We start from the raw sequence: 17,522 nt of genomic DNA, 5'->3' as shown, positions 1-17,522 counted from the left end.
ATCTTCTTACTTTTAGGTTACAATGCTGACTCAAAGATTGCAAAAGGAAAGTAGATTAAAGCTCGTGGATACATCATTTCATCATCTCTAAAGGGCAGTCACGTGTCACTGACGGGTCTAAGATTTTAAAATCATGGATGCTCGATAATAATTTCGAAAGAAGAGGAAAAAAAAGTTTAGTCATGGATGCTCACTCAATGAATGTCCTGGCCCACCCTCTAGGCAAGTTAGACGACGGCTTTAGGCCTCATATATTTGGGGGGCCATCTTATAAGTAATAGGATAGCGGATTTTTTCTTTAAATCAAAATTGATTATTTGGTCTCACATTAAACTTCACAAATAAGAGATATTTTATTTAAAATTAGTAGAAATTCATCAAAAACTAAAAGTGTTACTTCTATATTTGATGGCACAATGCCGTAATAAACGTGAACATATATAAAAAAATAATTTGACCAGTATATTGACAATAAAATGACAAAATCTCAAAAAAAAAATTAAGTTGATTATGCCTACTTCTTATACATAATTATTTTTTCACTTCAAAATATATAACAAATTTAGAGAGTATGCAAAAAAAAAATATTTAATAATGAAAATTTAAGATCTAGATGATTAAAATCTAAAAAAAAAAATAATGCCCCGTGAAAGTTTCTTAAAAGAAAATAGTCATTATGACAGTATTGGCTTAGACTTATTCAAATTAAAAGTATTAAGGAAAATAATTAAAGTAGATGATAATACTTTAATAGATATACTGAATCAAATAAAATGATTTGATTCTTTTTCAAATGCCTATATTATTTAGAATAATGTTAGTAGCTCCTGTGTCAACTATCTTTGCAATTTTTAAAAAAAAATAAAATTGATAAATCTTCAATAATGTGTCAAGTGAGATAAAATGGATTGATTATATTATAAATTTAAAAGGGAATTATTATTAAATTTGCATTTCAAATAATAAGAAAATAGAAACTATTAAAAAATATATAATAAAAAAATTAAGGCCTTTCATCTAAATTTGGCTTTAGGCCACAAATAGTGTTGAGCCGCTCCTGCAGTGCCTGGTACACTAAGCTCTCGCTATGAACGGGGTCTGAAGAAGGGTCGGACACAAAGGATATATTGTATGCAGTCTTACCCTGTATTTCTACAAAAGGTTGTTTCCACAGCTCGAACTCGTAACCTGCTGATAACATGAAAACAACTTCATTTCATCATCTTTCCTTTTCTAAAAGCATGCTTTTCCGGTATTTGTTAAATTTGTAAAAAAAAGATGTTTTAAGCTCTAGTCGTAAATTTGTGCATGTGGGGACAAGTATATACATGTACTAATGCATAAATGTGAAGATTAACCTTCTATTTTATATGTTTTTATAAAATTTAAACCAATAATGACTTGAGTGGTAAAAGGGTAAAAGTACTACAGCATTGCCTTCCGCAAAGTTAAATCTCACAGCAGTAAGACCGTTAGTATCGTTAGTGACAAAGTTTTACCTCATTTTTCAGAAATGGAGTCAGAACCAAACTGCTAAGCCAACGGCTATGCTGCCGCCCACTCCACTCTCTCGACATCTTTTAATTGAAACTTTTGAAAAATAAAATATTAATAAAAGCGGACGAAGAAACCGGGAACCATTTTTGAACCATTTCAGAAAAAAAATTATAGCCGATTTCGGATATAACAACAAAAAAATAAATAAATAATGGATAACTAATTTTCCAAATCATCATCTTCTCAGCAGTGGTAATATATAAAATCATCTTTATCAACTCATTTCCCTTTGATTCTTTCCCACCGGTAAAGAATCCACGTACCCTCCTTTGCCAAAAACAAGAAAAACAAATTCCTATTTCTCAGTAAAGCAACCCCCCCACTCCCAAACCCAACATTCTCATTCACTCTTCACATTCTTCTCCCACTCTCCTCATACATTTTCCTTGTCAAATTTTTAAGGGGTGGTCTTGAATTTGAAGCATATCTTAATTAGTACTTGAATTTTCCTGAAGGAAAAAAAAGGAAAAAAAGAGAGGAAAAAGTATATATTTTTAGAAGAATTAATCGGAAGCTCTTGCCTTTTGAGCTTCTTGATCATCATGTTCTTGATCTTCACCTTTTTTTCATAGTTTTTTTTGGGTGTGTGTGTTTGCGTAGCTAGAGGTGTTTGATAATTAGAGCAATAGCATGTTCTGCTGCATTTTGCACAGATATTAATGCCCTGTTTGATATATTGAAGAAAAGGGGGTCCTAACATTCAAAAAATGTCAGCTGTTGATGTGGCTTTTAGTCCTATTCAGGCTAATAGACATATCAACAATGGCCCATTGGACCATTGCAGTAATGAATCAATTGTAATATACATTACTATCGCGGGTTCAGTGACTCCAATGCGTGTATTGGAATCCGATTCAATCGCGTCAGTGAAGCTTAGGATCCAAACAAATAAAGGGTTTGTAATGAAGAGACAGAAGCTAGTATTTGGAGGAAGACAGTTGTCAAGAAATGATTCTCTTGTTAAAGACTATGGTGTCACTGATGGGAATGTTTTGCATTTGGTTCTTAAGCTATCTGATTTGCTTGTTATCAATGTTAGGACCACTAGTGGGAAGGAATTTGAATTTCATGTTGGTAGGCATCAGAATGTTGGGTACTTAAAGCTTAGTATTTTGAAAAGAGGGAAAGATTTTGTTGGCGAGGAGCTTGAGGTTCAGGAGTTTTTCTGTGATGGAGAAAAGCTTGAGGATCAGAGGCTCATTCATGATATTACTAGTACTACTGATGCTGTGATTCATTTGGTGGTTCAGAAAAAAACTGCTAAAGTTCGGGCTAAGCATCTCGAGAGGGATGTTGAACTCTCCGTCGTTGCTGCTAATTGGAATGAAGGACGTGGAGGTGGAGGAGGGGGTGTTGTACATTGTGATGGAAATAGAAATAGTGCATCATCACCTGATAAAAGTAATTCTTTTGTCGAACCAATCATTCTCAATCCGAATAATATTGAACTGCCTTCATCCATTAGGGATATGATTACCTGTGCATTTAATGGTTTGGCAAATGGAAAAACTCCCATTAGATCGTCCGAAGGTTCAGGAGGGACTTACTTCATGCAAGATGTCTCGGGCGACAAGTATGTTGCTGTATTTAAGCCTATAGATGAGGAACCATTAGCTGTGAATAATCCTCAAGGATTACCATTATCATCCAATGGTGAAGGATTAAAGAGGGGAACTAAAGTGGGAGAAGGTGCACTCAGAGAGGTTGCAGCCTTCTTACTGGATCATCCAAAGGCCCCGGGGAGGAGTCGCTCGTTGTACAAAGGGGAGATCGGCTTTTCAGGTGTGGCCCCCACAGTTATGGTTCAGTGCTTGCACGAAGGGTTTCACCATCCGGATGGATTTGAGTGGTTGGCTAAGTACATTAAGGTTGGCTCACTGCAGTTATTTATGAAGAATGAAGGGAATTGTGAGGATATTGGTCCTAGGGATTTTCCTGTGGAAGAGGTCCATAAGATCACTGTCTTCGACATAAGAACCGCTAATGCAGATAGACATGCTGGGAACATACTAATCAGCAGGCATGGAGAAGAAGGGCGAATCGTGCTTACTCCAATAGACCACGGCTACTGCTTGCCTGAACATGTAAGGGCTTATTTTGTTTTTTTTAAAGGCTGTTTGAACGGCCTTTTGAGTGCTATCTTTCAACTTTCATGAAATTGATGATTGGTGATTTAGAAAGTGGTTAGAACTCAAAGAGAAAAATTTCAGAGTTCCAATTCTTTATCTGGTGAATTGATTGTTTAGGTATATATGGAAGTACTTAAAAGTTTCAAGTAGTTTGTTCTCTGCAGGAATGTTACATGCGATGAATTTGGAGGCTTACAAAAGTATGCTTACGCTGTATAAGAGCTAAATATTTACTCCGTATGATGTGCCTGAAATAGAAAATGGTTCAATTGGATGTTTCCTCACTTGTTATTAGATCTAAGTTTCACCACTCGAGTTACTTAGAGGTCTCTAAAGATAAGAATTGATGTTAATTTCTGAAGTATTAACTTGCACTTCATACCATCTATAATAGTGCTCTAGAGTGAAATTTCTTCTCTTAAGAGTCTTGACTTTTTCCTAGATTTCTATTATTACCTGGATGCTTGTTCTAGTTATTCTGTTATCTTGTTGGTATTACTGCATTTTTGACTTTTTCACTACTGCATTTCTCTCTCTATTCTGTTGTGATTGATTGTGCATGCTTCTGTTGAGCCGAGGGTCTATCATACACACTCCCGTCCCGAGACCCCACTTATGGGATTATACTGAGTGTGTTGTTGTTGTAAGAATCTTGACTTTGTACGAATAAATGTGTCTTGCAGTTTGAAGATTGCACATTGGATTGGCTTTATTGGCCACAAGCCCGGCTTCCTTACTCATTGGAAACTATTGATTACATAAAATCATTGGATGCTGAAGAAGACATTGCACTTCTTAAGTTATGTGGATGGGATTTGTCTGTTGAATGTGCTCGTACTCTTCGTATCTCGACCATGCTTCTGAAGAAAGGAGTAGAGAGAGTACTTACTCCTTTTACCATAGGAAGCATTATGTGCAGAGAAACATTGAACAAGGAATCTGTTATTGAGGAGATTGTTAATGAAGCTCAAGATTCCATACTTCCTGGCACGAGTGAAGCTGCATTTCTTGAAAGAGTCTCCAAACTTATCGATATCAGGCTTGAGAAGATAGAGAATTAACTCTTCTCTAGAATTGTAAGTATGTATTTGTTGTATATATACAGTGACCAGTCCATAATATGTAGATGGAACTGAAGGCAGTACCAAAAGGTGGATGACTGACTATGTCGTCTATCGGCAAGAAAACTTGTTTCCTTAAACTTCTGCTCGTTATCAGTTTGATGGTTTCTCTAATATGGGAGAGAAGTTATAATAACTAGTTAAATAAATGGAGTTACTTGATTTAAATGCTAGTTCTTTACTGTATGTTCTTTCTTCCGCTCTGATCCTTTCCTTCAAAGTAACAAGGACTTTTTGATGCAACTGCAGACACTATCTCTCTGCTTTAGTTTAAGAACCTAATAAGTCAAAACATGAATGAATATTCCACAAGGAATTATAGCAGTTTAGTGGTTTGACTCGTGGTAGCGACACTGTTCTGGTTCAGAATACTTAATGGATCAAAGAGATACAAAACTCCACAATAAATAAATGGTAATGTAGTGGTAGCAACTCCAGTTTGGGATACCGAATGGATTAAAATGCAGAATAGTTTACCACAAATTGTTGTGGTTAATGGATAACTTCACTCAACGAAGGTAACTTTATTCTAGAGATGGAGTCCGCACAAACAGGGATCAGGCTGAGCCTGGACTAGAGAAGGGCAAGAGGCTTGATCTGCTTCCAACAGCCCATCCCGGTGGGGCTATTATTTTGGGATTGTTTCACAAATAACCGGTGTTTAATTTTTCTATCAGGTATACATAGATTATACGTAGTTATACATATATTATACATGAATGATACATATATTACACATCCGCCGGCTATTTCTAATTTAAGATGTGAGTCTATTTGAGAGCCTTCTGAATCAACAAAGTGATTGAAATCATCCTTAAAACTCTTCATTTGTTCCTCGTATAAACAATGTGACCCATGGAATCTTAAGCCATGCAAGTGATACATTCAGCCAACAAATGACAGATATTCAAAGGAACTGGACTCCTTTTTTGTTTAGGGCCCCCTTTCAACATTCAATTATTTATTGGTCTAACGAGCTTTCCTAGCCGCATGATGAAAGCAAAATTCAGGTCAAATCCTCCCACATGTTCAATCTTTTTTTAGCGATTTCTCCAAAAGATTTTTAATCATGAATGCAACCTTTAGTTCGCCCATTCATGGACTTGTATTTAATAACTCCAAGAAAAATAATTATTAATCATTGGTCTAATGTGAATTGACTCGAATTACTTAGTGTTGCATAAAAAAGGAATAAAACAAAACTTAGTGTTGCACGCCTAAGAGGGCAGCACAACTCCTTTTCCTTTAGTTAAGTTGAATAAAACCAAACATTGGCATTGACATGATTATGAAATAGGTGGTCGAATGTGGTACTTACTGGTGACAAATAAACCACAACTGCACATGGGGTTACAAGATATTATAATGGATACTCTAAACCAGTCAGCTGCACAATCAACTGTGAGTTGTAGGCATGTTCATCCTTGAGCATAATAAACTTTCCAACTACTAAATAGAAGATATACTGCCAGCAAATTGCTTAACTTAACAGGCTTACACAGTGGACCAGTATAATAATTGAAGCAATAAATATAAATAGTTTCTTTAAACAAATATGATTGTAATGCTGCTAGTTACAAAAGAATAAAAGAACGAATAAATGCCACTATAGGTTTCAGCTAAACGAGCTACTCCATTATTCATCAACTATCCCTGTTTCTTCAGGGCGGAAAAAGTTCCACCACTAGCTTCGGAACTCCAGTTAGAAAAAATATAAATGTTCCGACCATTCTGTAATCCTAGTAATATACGTGGAATCCTTACCCCGAAAAAAGATTGATGGTCTACATGTTGGTGATTAGCAGTAAGGATAAACGAACCAACAGCTGGAATGATGCGATCATGAAAATAAATTGCAGTTAAAGGAGTATACTGCACTGTTAGTTTGATTCTTCAGATCCTTCATAGCCATAAGGGTTTTTACTGGCCCAGTTCCACTGATCGCGGCACATCTCATCAATGCCATACTTTGCCCTGAAAAATAAGCCGGACGTTTAGTACAAAACATATCAAAAGCGGATTAGTATATGTCACAGAGAAAGGGGAGGCAGGAAAGTTCTAGCTGAGGGGCATTATCAGGCTTTACCGCCTCAACAAGCAGTTAAGTAATTAGACGATTAAAGACCAGACATTTGGTGTATGTAGACAGGTAAACAGATTGTTCTCTAGCCGAGGGTCTTATCGGAAACAACCTCTCTGCTCTTCCAGGGGTAGGGGTAAGGTTGCGTACATCTTACCCTCCCCAGACCCTACTTGAAGGAAACTACTAGGTTTGTTGTTGTTGTTGTTGTAGTAGACAGGTAAACAGATTGATATATTAGTTATTATCACTTACCTCCAATTCAATTCTCGTTCTGCTTTCTCTGTTGCTGCATATACAATTTCAGCATCCCCAGGCCGTCGACCAGACATCACCAGTGGAATTTTCTAGAAAAGCAGAATAAGGAGGTATTTAGTGCACCAAGAACACTAATTACTGCTACAGTTACTACAAGAATGTTCCACAATGAGCAAAGCATTTCCGCACAACGTGGACGGTCAGTAACATAACTATCGGTCAGTGAGGATATAAAAAGAGCTAGAATTATGTGTGAACCAAATAAAGCTGTTCAATTATAAGAGAAGTGTGTCCAATTTCTTCCCAGATGAGAAGAACTAGAAGCAACTCTAGCACTCATCCAAATTTGCAGGCATACATCAGATCAGAAAAATTAAACAGGCACCCTACTAAAGAGGCTTAACTTTAATAACTTATCAATATGCATCCAGCCAATCTATTTCATTCTAATTCGATCTAAGAAGAAAAAAATCACGCTCACCATTATTATAATTAGCAATGAAATTTATAACGCCCTCTATTTACGTAAGTGAATAAGGCAAAGTCTCTTCCTCGAATGCGTGACTTATGTCTCTTTTTTCATTTATAAAAGTTTAACTCACTGAACTGGGTGTTCCTATAGAGATGATGCCCAAGGATTAACCGAACTGATTCCAAAAGTACACTACCTTTCCTGATGCCTTCTCAAATGCTGACACCACTTCCAAGACTGACGATCCTTTTCCAGTTCCCAGGTTGTAAACTTCACAGCCTGAAATGATTTAGCAAATCTTAGGTAGAATCCACACCAAGCAGAGAGAAATTTTCCACCTTGGCCTATTAGATAGGTTTACTACTGCTTCATCATACAACAAGAATAATGTCTCTGGAGATATCCAAATAACATTGCCCTAGAAAATGCAAAGACAAGCCAAACTAGAACATGATTTAGTTAAATAGAAGCAGCATGGCAGAATAATATGATCACACCGGATCAAAACTTGATGTTTCTCACATAATACTATCTGTCTAGGATATTAGTGACACTCTCATGTTTAACCATGCCACGGGGAACAAGAATCCAACAGAAGAATTGAAAAATATCTTTCAGGGCAAACAGTCTTCAGAAAAGAAAAGCAAGAGAGCTTTGTGGTCATGGACTCAGAAGCTGCTGGGAAAATTAGCACCAGATAACTTAGACAGAGAAGTAAAATAAGAGTCAAGAAATGGCAAGTACTCACCTGTCAAAGGATCAAACAGCTTCTGCAAAGCAGCAATATGGCCATCTGCTAAATCAACAACATGAATGTAATCACGCACCTGAAAATATTGCCACATGATCAGTCATATGTTCAGGCAAACGACAGCCACATTTTTTCCCATTATCATAACTACAAAACTCTCGGCGCACCTCAATTTTTTCCTACAAGCTAACTAACGATTGAATAAGAAAGAGAAGTGGCCATGCGTCCTTTTTCTAATTTTGTTCCGAGGTACATGGTAGAGAAAGAGCAAGAAAATAGTAAGATGCAAGAGAGTCCACATTCATTTGGACTCATAGTTTCATGCAGCTAGTCAAAGACTCCAATTTGTGCGAGCTAATTTCTCATAATCTAGAACACTTATTAAAAAAACTGATAATCTAGAAAAAAAATCGTTACATAATAGTAGTATCAGAAGTTAACACATTAATAATAATAACTAAGGATTGGCTAATGAAAATTGGGAAGTGGCCATGCGTCCTTTTTCTAATTTTGTTCCGAGGTACATGGTAGAGAAAGAGCAAGAAAATAGTAAGATGCAAGAGAGTCCACATTCATTTGGACTCATAGTTTCATGCAGCTAGTCAAAGACTCCAATTTGTGCGAGCTAATTTCTCATAATCTAGAACACTTATTAAAAAAACTGATAATCTAGAAAAAATATCGTTACATAATAGTAGTATCAGAAGTTAACACATTAATAATAATAACTAAGGATTGGCTAATGAAAATTGGGACATACCGCTGTACCATCCTTTGTTGGATAATCAGTTCCATAAACTGTCAGTGCTGGTCTCCTGCCAACAGCAACTTGTTGAACAAAGGGCATAAGGTTGTTTGGAATTCCACGCGGATCATCACCAATATAGCCACTTGGATGTGCACCGATAGGATTGAAGTACCGCAACAATATGACTTTCCATTCATGGTCAGAATGGTAGACATCCCGGCAAATTTCTTCGGTGAAGAGCTGAAAATTAAGTCTACTTAGCTTTGAGTATAAACGCATGGCATACGCATAACCAGAATTCTGATATTCAGGAAAAGAAAGAGCACAGACTCCTCTCACACCCCTCTCTCCCTTAAAAGAAAAGGACAAGTGGTATAAAATTTGGCTGTTCAGAACCTCAATGGAGAGGCAGCCAATGAAATACGTTTGAATTTTAGAATCACAGATATTCACTCATAAAATAAGCTGAGCACTGAAATGACCAGATGAGACAACTCAAAAGATACCTTTGTCCTTCCATAAGGATTTGCAGCACTTATGGGAGATTCCTCAGTACACGGAACCTCTTTTGGCCAGCCATAGACAGTAGATGATGATGAGAACACAAGCTGAAGAGTTGACGACAGAAACCAGTAAATACAATAATTTGCAAGGGAGAAAAGATGCATAATTAATATAATCAAAAGAGTATAGAGAAATACATTTTTGCATCCACGCGTTGCCATGACTTCCAGCAGGGTAATTGTACCTGTAATATTATTGTTATAGTACATCAAAGGTTTCTGGCAACTTTCACCCACTGCTTTTAGTCCAGCAAAATGGATAACAGCATCGAACCTGCATTACATATGAAACTGATGTTGAACTAAAGAAATAACGTAAAGCAAGGGAAGCAATAGACAAATACAAACACTTCAGCCATCATGTTGGAAAGTGCTAGACAAGAGCATATTTTCCGGTCAACAGTATATAATTCATGAAAATGTTTATCAAGTTTTCGGCCTATTGTGCCGTAGATAAAAACAACATTGGCTAGAATAACAACGGAATGGTGATCAACAAAGAGGAAGATTGTACAAGAAAAATTCAGAATTAAAGTATCATTATCCTTGCAATTAACATGGTATAACTTACTTGTTAGACTCGAAAAGCTTTTCAACTGCAGGCTTGTCACGCAGATCTATCTGTAGTTTAAGACAAAGCTATAGAAATCAGGAACTTAAATGCAAGAAATGAAGAAACTATCAAGTGCCTGAGGCTTGAAAACATCCTATATTACTGTGTAACAGCTTTTGAAACAGAAAATGACACAAAGATTACAAACTTTTTTTTTATTTTTTATGACAGTGACGTTCGGGCCAGTTTGCACGCACATTGACTATTCCACCGGGTATCTGCTTTCCCACCAACACAGGTTATCGGGTAACTCTAATCACCAAGGCTTAGGAGATAAGAAGAACTCAACTAGTGCTTTTTTGCCTCTGCTGAGGGTTTGAGCCTGACACTTCATGGTTCTCCCCCCCCCCCCCCCTTCATTGACCACAAAGACTACAAACTCAATACTTCCGAGCAGAGAATTTCCCCAAGTTCAATAGATTTCTGAATTTAATTTCCACTTTAAGCTTTTGCATTGTTAGCTATTTGTCTAATCCAAGTACACAAATGTACACATCTAACATTGGAAGAAGCAAAAAACATGATAAACCATAAATCATCACAGTTGATTAAGACACAGATGCAACATTAAATCAATTCAAAAAATTCAACCCAAACCAAATAAAAATCCAATCTTTTATAATAAGAATCCAATCTTTACACCCAGATATATGTGACTCGACATTTTCAAGAAAACCCACGATTATGGATGAGGAAAAGGGAACGTACATTGTAAAAGGAGAGGTTAGGACCAAATTGACCCGCAAGTTCCTGGACCCTTTTGATAGCAATTGCAGAAGAATTATCCAAATTATCAACCACCACTGTCTTGTAACCACCCAACAGTAATTGTAACACCGTGTGACTCCCAATGTACCCAGCTCCACCTGTCACTAATATATTCTTCGACATTGATCCAAATCAGAATTTCAAAAACAAAGCGAAATATATGGTTTCGATTTGGGTTTGGAGAAGAGAATCTGATGTTATGGTTTTTGAAAAAAGAATGAGACTTGGGAAGAGAGTCCAAAGTCCAATTTTTATAATGGTGATTTGTGAGAATGAAGAGGGAATTTGGTCACCTCTGGAGTGTCATTGGGTGGCAGAATATATGAAAAAGGAATAGCTTTAAGGAAAATAGAGCAAGGGTAGGGCCATGTGGAGAGGAGGTTTCATCACGTCGGTAGTATTCTGGGGAAAAAGATTTGTATCGGCGGCTGCTTTCACTCCACTTACTGTTGTAATTTCACATACGAATCACCAATATTACAGTGAGGTGTCTTCTTTCATTAATTGGGGGATCTGAAAAGTGGAGGGGTAAAGGAGTAATGGAAATGAATGCACATTTATTGTGTCACACAGAGCCCGTTTGCCCAAGCTGCTGCAACAAAACTATGCTTCAACAAAACTAATAGCTCAGGTTCACAATAAGTAAAAAAAAGCAAATTGGTCAATTATTGTTGACAAGAGTGAGTACTTATTTTAAAAAGTACTTTTTGTTCATAAGTATTTTTCGTAAAAATACTTTTGAAAATTAGTCGTTTGTGTTTGACCAATTTATTTGAGAAGTACGTTTTGCAAAATTTAATAAGTAAATTATGTTTGGCCAATCTTTTCAAAATGTACTTTTGAGTGTTAAATTACTATAAAGGATGATAAAAGTTTGTTTACAATTAGCATTATTTAAAAAGAGAAATTTTTAATTTTTATTATAAAAGAATTTAACATTTTTTTTATTTTTATGTAATTAGAGTATAAAATATAAAGTAACATGTATTAAAGATTTTAATCAATATAAATATAAGTATATAAAAGCAATAATATTGGTAGTAACATATGTGCTTATAAGTGCATGTATGAAAAATACTACTAATTCTTAAGAAAATAACAAACTGAGTAGTATTGCATTATAATAATTATATTATATGCATGCACGCAAAAAAAAAAAATCTACAATCTGGAGATCACACAATATTGGTATACTATAAAAGAAAAGAAATCATACCTTATGAAGAAAGTGTTTAAATCTAGTGATTAGCCTTGTTAATTCAAAAAGTAAAAGGAGATAAAGAAAAAGAAGAAATAGCGAAAGAGAAAAGAAGAGATCTATTTATATTAGAGAAATTATTCCAAATAGGAATAAGAGAAGAAGAATAAAATAAGGTAAAAATAAAAAAGAGAAGAAAAGATGGTAGAGATAAAAAAGAAGAAGTAAAGGTTAAATTAATAAGGGATAATTTAGGAAATATAATTTTTTGGTACAGATATTTTCGTCTTGAAAACATTATTTTTCAGCTTATGCTTCTTTTTTTGGAACAAGGTAGAATTTATAGTTCTTCCCAAAATCAGCAAAATTGTTGCTACTCAAAAGCACTTTTCGTTTTTGGCCAAACACCTCTTATTTTCAAATAAATACTTTTTTTGGGGCAAAAAAACGCTTTTGGCCTCTCAAAAGCTTGGCCAAACATGCTCTAAGTCTGGACCCCCTTCTGATCGTGCTGATAAAAATTACTTATTTTAAAAAATATTTTTATTTAAAAGTACTTTTTGAAAAAATTCTTTTGAAGAATAATAGTTTGTGTTTTGTCAAATCATTTAAAAAATATTTTTTGCAATACTTGATAAGCAAATTATGTTCAATTAATTTTTCCAAAATGTATTTTGAGAGTCAAATCACCGAAAAAGAACAATACAATATATATTAAATATATTAAACAATGTAAAAATTACAGATATCCAAAGCAAAATGATAGGTATGTGATATTACTTATTATTTACATGATAATATAAATATATCAAAATACATTATTTAGTATAAATTAAAAATATATTAAATAAATTGCTATATATATATATATATATATATATATATATATATATATATATAAGGATCGGAGGTCTCTTTATAGTGGAAAAACTATCCCAAAGAGAAATGGAATAAGGCTTAAATAAAAAATTAATTTGAGAGTATTTGTCGGGGTACTAAATGGAAAAAATATTGGTAAAATTTATATCTCAATTTAGGTATGTTATTTTATATTTATTTTATTTACTTAATTGAGAGCATTTGTCCGGATACTGAATTTAAAAAAGAAAAAAATACTTTTTAGCGCATACCAAAAGTATCATTAGAATTTATGGCACTTAATTTTTTATTTTATCCTTTATCACATACTCTTATAGGCCACAAGACTTTTGGGCAGAAAATCCTTTCTTTTCATTGCTTTTAAATTATTAAAATTTAAACAGTGAATCAAACTATATTGTTTTTCGTATATGAATTGGTGTCTTGTTTGGTGTAACTTTTTAATTTGTGTCGGACATCTCTAAGAGAAAGAGAAAAAAAAAAAAAAAAAAAGAGGCCAGAGAGGATGTTTTGTCAAGTTCTGCGGCATTCGGGAAATGATTAGTATCGGCCAGCTGACTTTTTGGACGGAAATCATTTTTATGTAGAAACGTAATACTTTATATGAAGTTGTTTGGATTTCAAGAGCTAACAAATTATATTTTGATTGTAATTTCTTATATATTTTTTTAAATATTTTAAATTATTAATTCTTGTGACTTATATTACTTTTTATGTAGTTTCTAAATATGTAAATTTTATTTCGAAAAATTAATAAAAATTTATATCCAAATATATGGTCAAAATTAAAATATTTAAATCTCAAAAAACAAGAAGATGAAGTATTGTATTGTATTACTTCATATTTTATTGCACCTGTGCCTTGTATTCATTTTCGAGAATATTGTTTATTGAGGGTACTCGCATCTTTTTTACAACATGATCAATAACCAAAGAATATGCTAAAAAGGAACTTACATCTTTTCAGTAAGATTATTCCCTTATGCTACAATACCTTTTTCACTGTTCGAGGACAGCATAAAATTAAATAGAGATAATTTTAGAGGAAAAAATAAGAATCAAAACATAGATTGATAAAATAGAAGATAACACTTTCAGCGGGGAAAAAAAATCAAGAGATTGACCGCTCTTGAAATTCCTGAAATATTTTCAATAATATAAAAAGACTTTCGATCATCGAAATATCTTTGCTTGTTTCTTTTTGTTTCTTTTCCAATAATTATGGATCTCCAAATAATTTAATCTGAATTAGGAAAAGACGTAGGCGTCAATCATTCTTTGAAATGAAATGAAATGGGTTAAGCCTTTTGTCGTTGTTGTTAACTGTCCGATTGTCACGTAGCATTAGTAATAATTAGCTAAATGTTGTTTCCTCCTTTTTGCCTGTCACGAAGAATTGGCCACGTGAAACCCTATCATCACCACCGACGCAGAAAGAAAAGTATTACATCTGTTCTTTTTTTATTTTATTGGGATTCTTACACTTTCTTCTTTATTTTATTAAATAGGATTTTTACGCAAATAACTAATCGGATTCACTGATTACTTTTTTTTAACAGGTAGGTATATATATATATGTGTGTGTGTGTGTGACGAGCGCAAAATCAATATATAAAACTTAAGTTTGCTAGTCAAAGATAGTATAATATTAAATCGTCTCCACAGGATTTGATTTAAATAATGTTCAAATAAATCTTCACGTTAACACTATTCAGGAAAATAAACCTTTGTACTTGAGTTATCAACAAACTAAGAGTGAAAACTAAGATTATCAGTTAAGAATGAATAATGGAAATTGGATAGTTAAGTAACAACGATTGAATATCAATGAGAAAAATAAAGGCTTTGACAAAAAATGTGCTCAACTATTATTCGAGATAATTCTGTGCTAAGCACTCTTAAGTTCTGTTGACTCTTTCGATTTCAATAAATGATTTTAAGGATTCAAATTCTTCTTCCGAATGAATGAAAGTTCCGTTAAACAACCTAATGACAAGTGCTATGAAGCGTTGAATGAATGATCTTACGAAGAACGTTTCTCGACTATTTCTCTAAATTGGGTCAATTGATAACTCTACAAGTTTTTTCTATTACCTATATGAGTCGTGAAATTAACCCAAACAAGATAACAAAATGATAATTGCAGCAACACTTCTATTTCGATTAAAGTAAAACCATAAATAACTTTGTAATTCAATTTAAAACTCTTTCAACGAATTCAAGCAACTGACAAAAATCAAATCCTCAAATAATAATCAAGTCGCATTATTTGTCAATAACCCTAAGAAGGACTACTCCATAGTGGAGAATTTGTTCATCATAAGAGTATTAAGAGAACAAAAAAATATTACAACCCACAAATTTAAACAAACTTTCGTATTGAATGATTTAGATGAAATATTCAAAGTCTATATTGTTTCCTTGACTTCTTCTCTCCAAAAGTTGCTCCAAAATCCAAGATACCTCCTCTATGACACTAAACTTTCTCGGAGGCAGACATGCGTTGCCGTGCATATGGGTGCGCATAACCTCCAGACCGCCTGTGACTTGTGCGCGCTCAGGTGCGTGTTCACATCTTCAGTTGCGCGGCCTCACTTCTCTTTTCTTCATTCCTCATCTAGTTTTTCTCCCACTTCATGCATTATCTGTCCATTGATCATCTCTTCAATACCTAGATCGAAAAGTAACATATTAAGCCACAATTCAGGCTAAATCCCTATCAAATCAATCCAATCCAAGAAACAAAGAAGGTCTAAATATCGAGTAATTTTAAGCTCATCAGTGTGTGTACGGATTATACTATGAATTATATATATTATATAATCTTCGGCTAGTTTTAATTTTAGTCATTAGATGAGCGACTATTTACGTTAATTTCTTATTGTTTTATTTATTTGAGCATAAAGTTTAAGAAAAAAAAATTGGTACAACTAAAAATATTCTCAAAATATATGATATTAATAGCATGTTAGGCCAAGCTGGAAAAATCAGCTTATTTTGAGAAGTGTTTTTTTTCAAAAGCACTTTTCGTGAGAAGCTGTTTGTGTTTGGCTAATTAATTTGAAAAGCACTTCTAAGCAACAATTAGTAGCCTTGGCTAAGCTTTTAAAAAATACTTCTAATAGCCTGTTTGACCAAGTTTTTTGGGGGGCCAAAAGTGCTTTTTTTTTTTTAGCCAAAAGTGCTTCTTTCCAAAAATTGAGATGTTTGGCCAAGCTTTTAGTAGGAAAAAAAAATGCTTTTGAGGAGAAGCAGAAGCAGTTTTTGAAAAGCAGAAAAAAGTAGCTTCTCTCCAAAAGCACTTTTCTCAGAAGCACTTATGAGAAAATACACTTAGAAACAGTTTTTAAAAGCTTGGCCAAACCCTAATTACTGCTTAAAAGTACTTTTCAAATTAATTAGCCAAACACAAATTTCTTATCACCAAAAGTACAAACACTTTTCAAAATAAGCTGATTTTAGAAGCTTGGCCAAACAGGCTATAAGTGTATTTTTCTGCTTTTTAAAAAAGTGGTTCTGGGAAGAAACTACTTTTTTCTGCTTCTACTCAATAGCATTTTTTTCCTTCTAAAAGCTTGGCCAAACACTTCAACTTTGAAAAAAAAGTGCTTTTTAAAATAAAAAAAAAGTACTTTTCAGCTTGGAGAATCTTGGCAAAACAGGCTATAAATATGTCATGACTTTACTGTGAATACAAAATATCTTATTAAAGATAAAATGCAAAGGCCAAAGTTTAAAAAAATCAATATTAACAAATGTCAATCGTTTTGAAACAAATTTAAAATATAAAGAGTGTTATGTAAAATGAAATAAGAAAAGTAAATACTAAGGGGTCGTTTGGTTTGAATACGGCTTATGCCGGGATAAGTTATGCTTGGATAAGTTATGATGTGATTAGTTATGTTGGGATTAGTTATGCTGTGATAAGTTATGCTGTGATTAGTTATGCTGTGATTAGTTATCGTGATATTATTTTTTATCCAATGTTTAGTATGTTGTATTAAAATGATAATTGCATAATTTTTAAGAAGAAGGTATAAGTTATTCCGACTCTAATTACCCCACACTCTACAAGGTATAAGTTACGGGGTCGTTTGCTAACCAAACAAAGTATTAAGGTGATATTAATTTTTTATACGAACACTATACCTTCTTATATCTCATACCAAACGACCCCGTAAGAGAAGAAATGGTGGAGCGTCGGAATTTTATTTCAACAACATTCTCTTCCTTTTGGATAGTTATTTTCTGGAAAAAGAAAGAGAGAGAAAGATCGGTAAAAGCTGAAGGTTTGTAAGTAAAAGTCGAGGATTTGAACTTCACTTGAAACATACATACAAACCACAACTTCAGAATGTTTAAACTTGTAAACATTTTTCTACAAA

General features: G+C 34.0%; 2 protein-coding genes across 2 annotated transcripts; one reads left to right on the top strand and one right to left on the bottom strand.

Annotated features, from left to right (window-relative positions):
* The first annotated feature begins 1,777 nt into the window (after positions 1-1,777).
* Positions 1,778-4,975, top strand: LOC104096611 (phosphatidylinositol 4-kinase gamma 4-like). Its single transcript, XM_009602995.4, has 2 exons — positions 1,778-3,641; positions 4,370-4,975. Exons 1-2 carry the CDS (start codon positions 2,265-2,267, stop codon positions 4,745-4,747), a joined length of 1,755 nt encoding a protein of 584 aa, XP_009601290.1. The 5' UTR covers positions 1,778-2,264; the 3' UTR covers positions 4,748-4,975.
* Positions 4,976-6,325: 1,350 nt separating this feature from the next.
* On the bottom strand, positions 6,326-11,582 carry LOC104096613 (UDP-glucose 4-epimerase GEPI48-like). The gene is made up of 9 exons (XM_009602996.4): positions 11,001-11,582; positions 10,251-10,300; positions 9,818-9,953; positions 9,623-9,724; positions 9,129-9,356; positions 8,366-8,444; positions 7,814-7,896; positions 7,143-7,234; positions 6,326-6,781 (listed from the first exon to the last, which is right to left on the bottom strand). The coding sequence occupies exons 1-9, from the start codon at positions 11,181-11,183 to the stop codon at positions 6,688-6,690; spliced, it is 1,047 nt and encodes a 348-aa protein (XP_009601291.1). The 5' UTR covers positions 11,184-11,582; the 3' UTR covers positions 6,326-6,687.
* Between the last annotated feature and the right edge of the window lie 5,940 nt (positions 11,583-17,522).

Source organism: Nicotiana tomentosiformis, chromosome 12, assembly GCF_000390325.3.
Source record: "Nicotiana tomentosiformis chromosome 12, ASM39032v3, whole genome shotgun sequence".
Classification (NCBI taxonomy): domain Eukaryota; kingdom Viridiplantae; phylum Streptophyta; class Magnoliopsida; order Solanales; family Solanaceae; genus Nicotiana; species Nicotiana tomentosiformis.
This window is presented reverse-complemented; position numbering and strand designations above follow the sequence as displayed.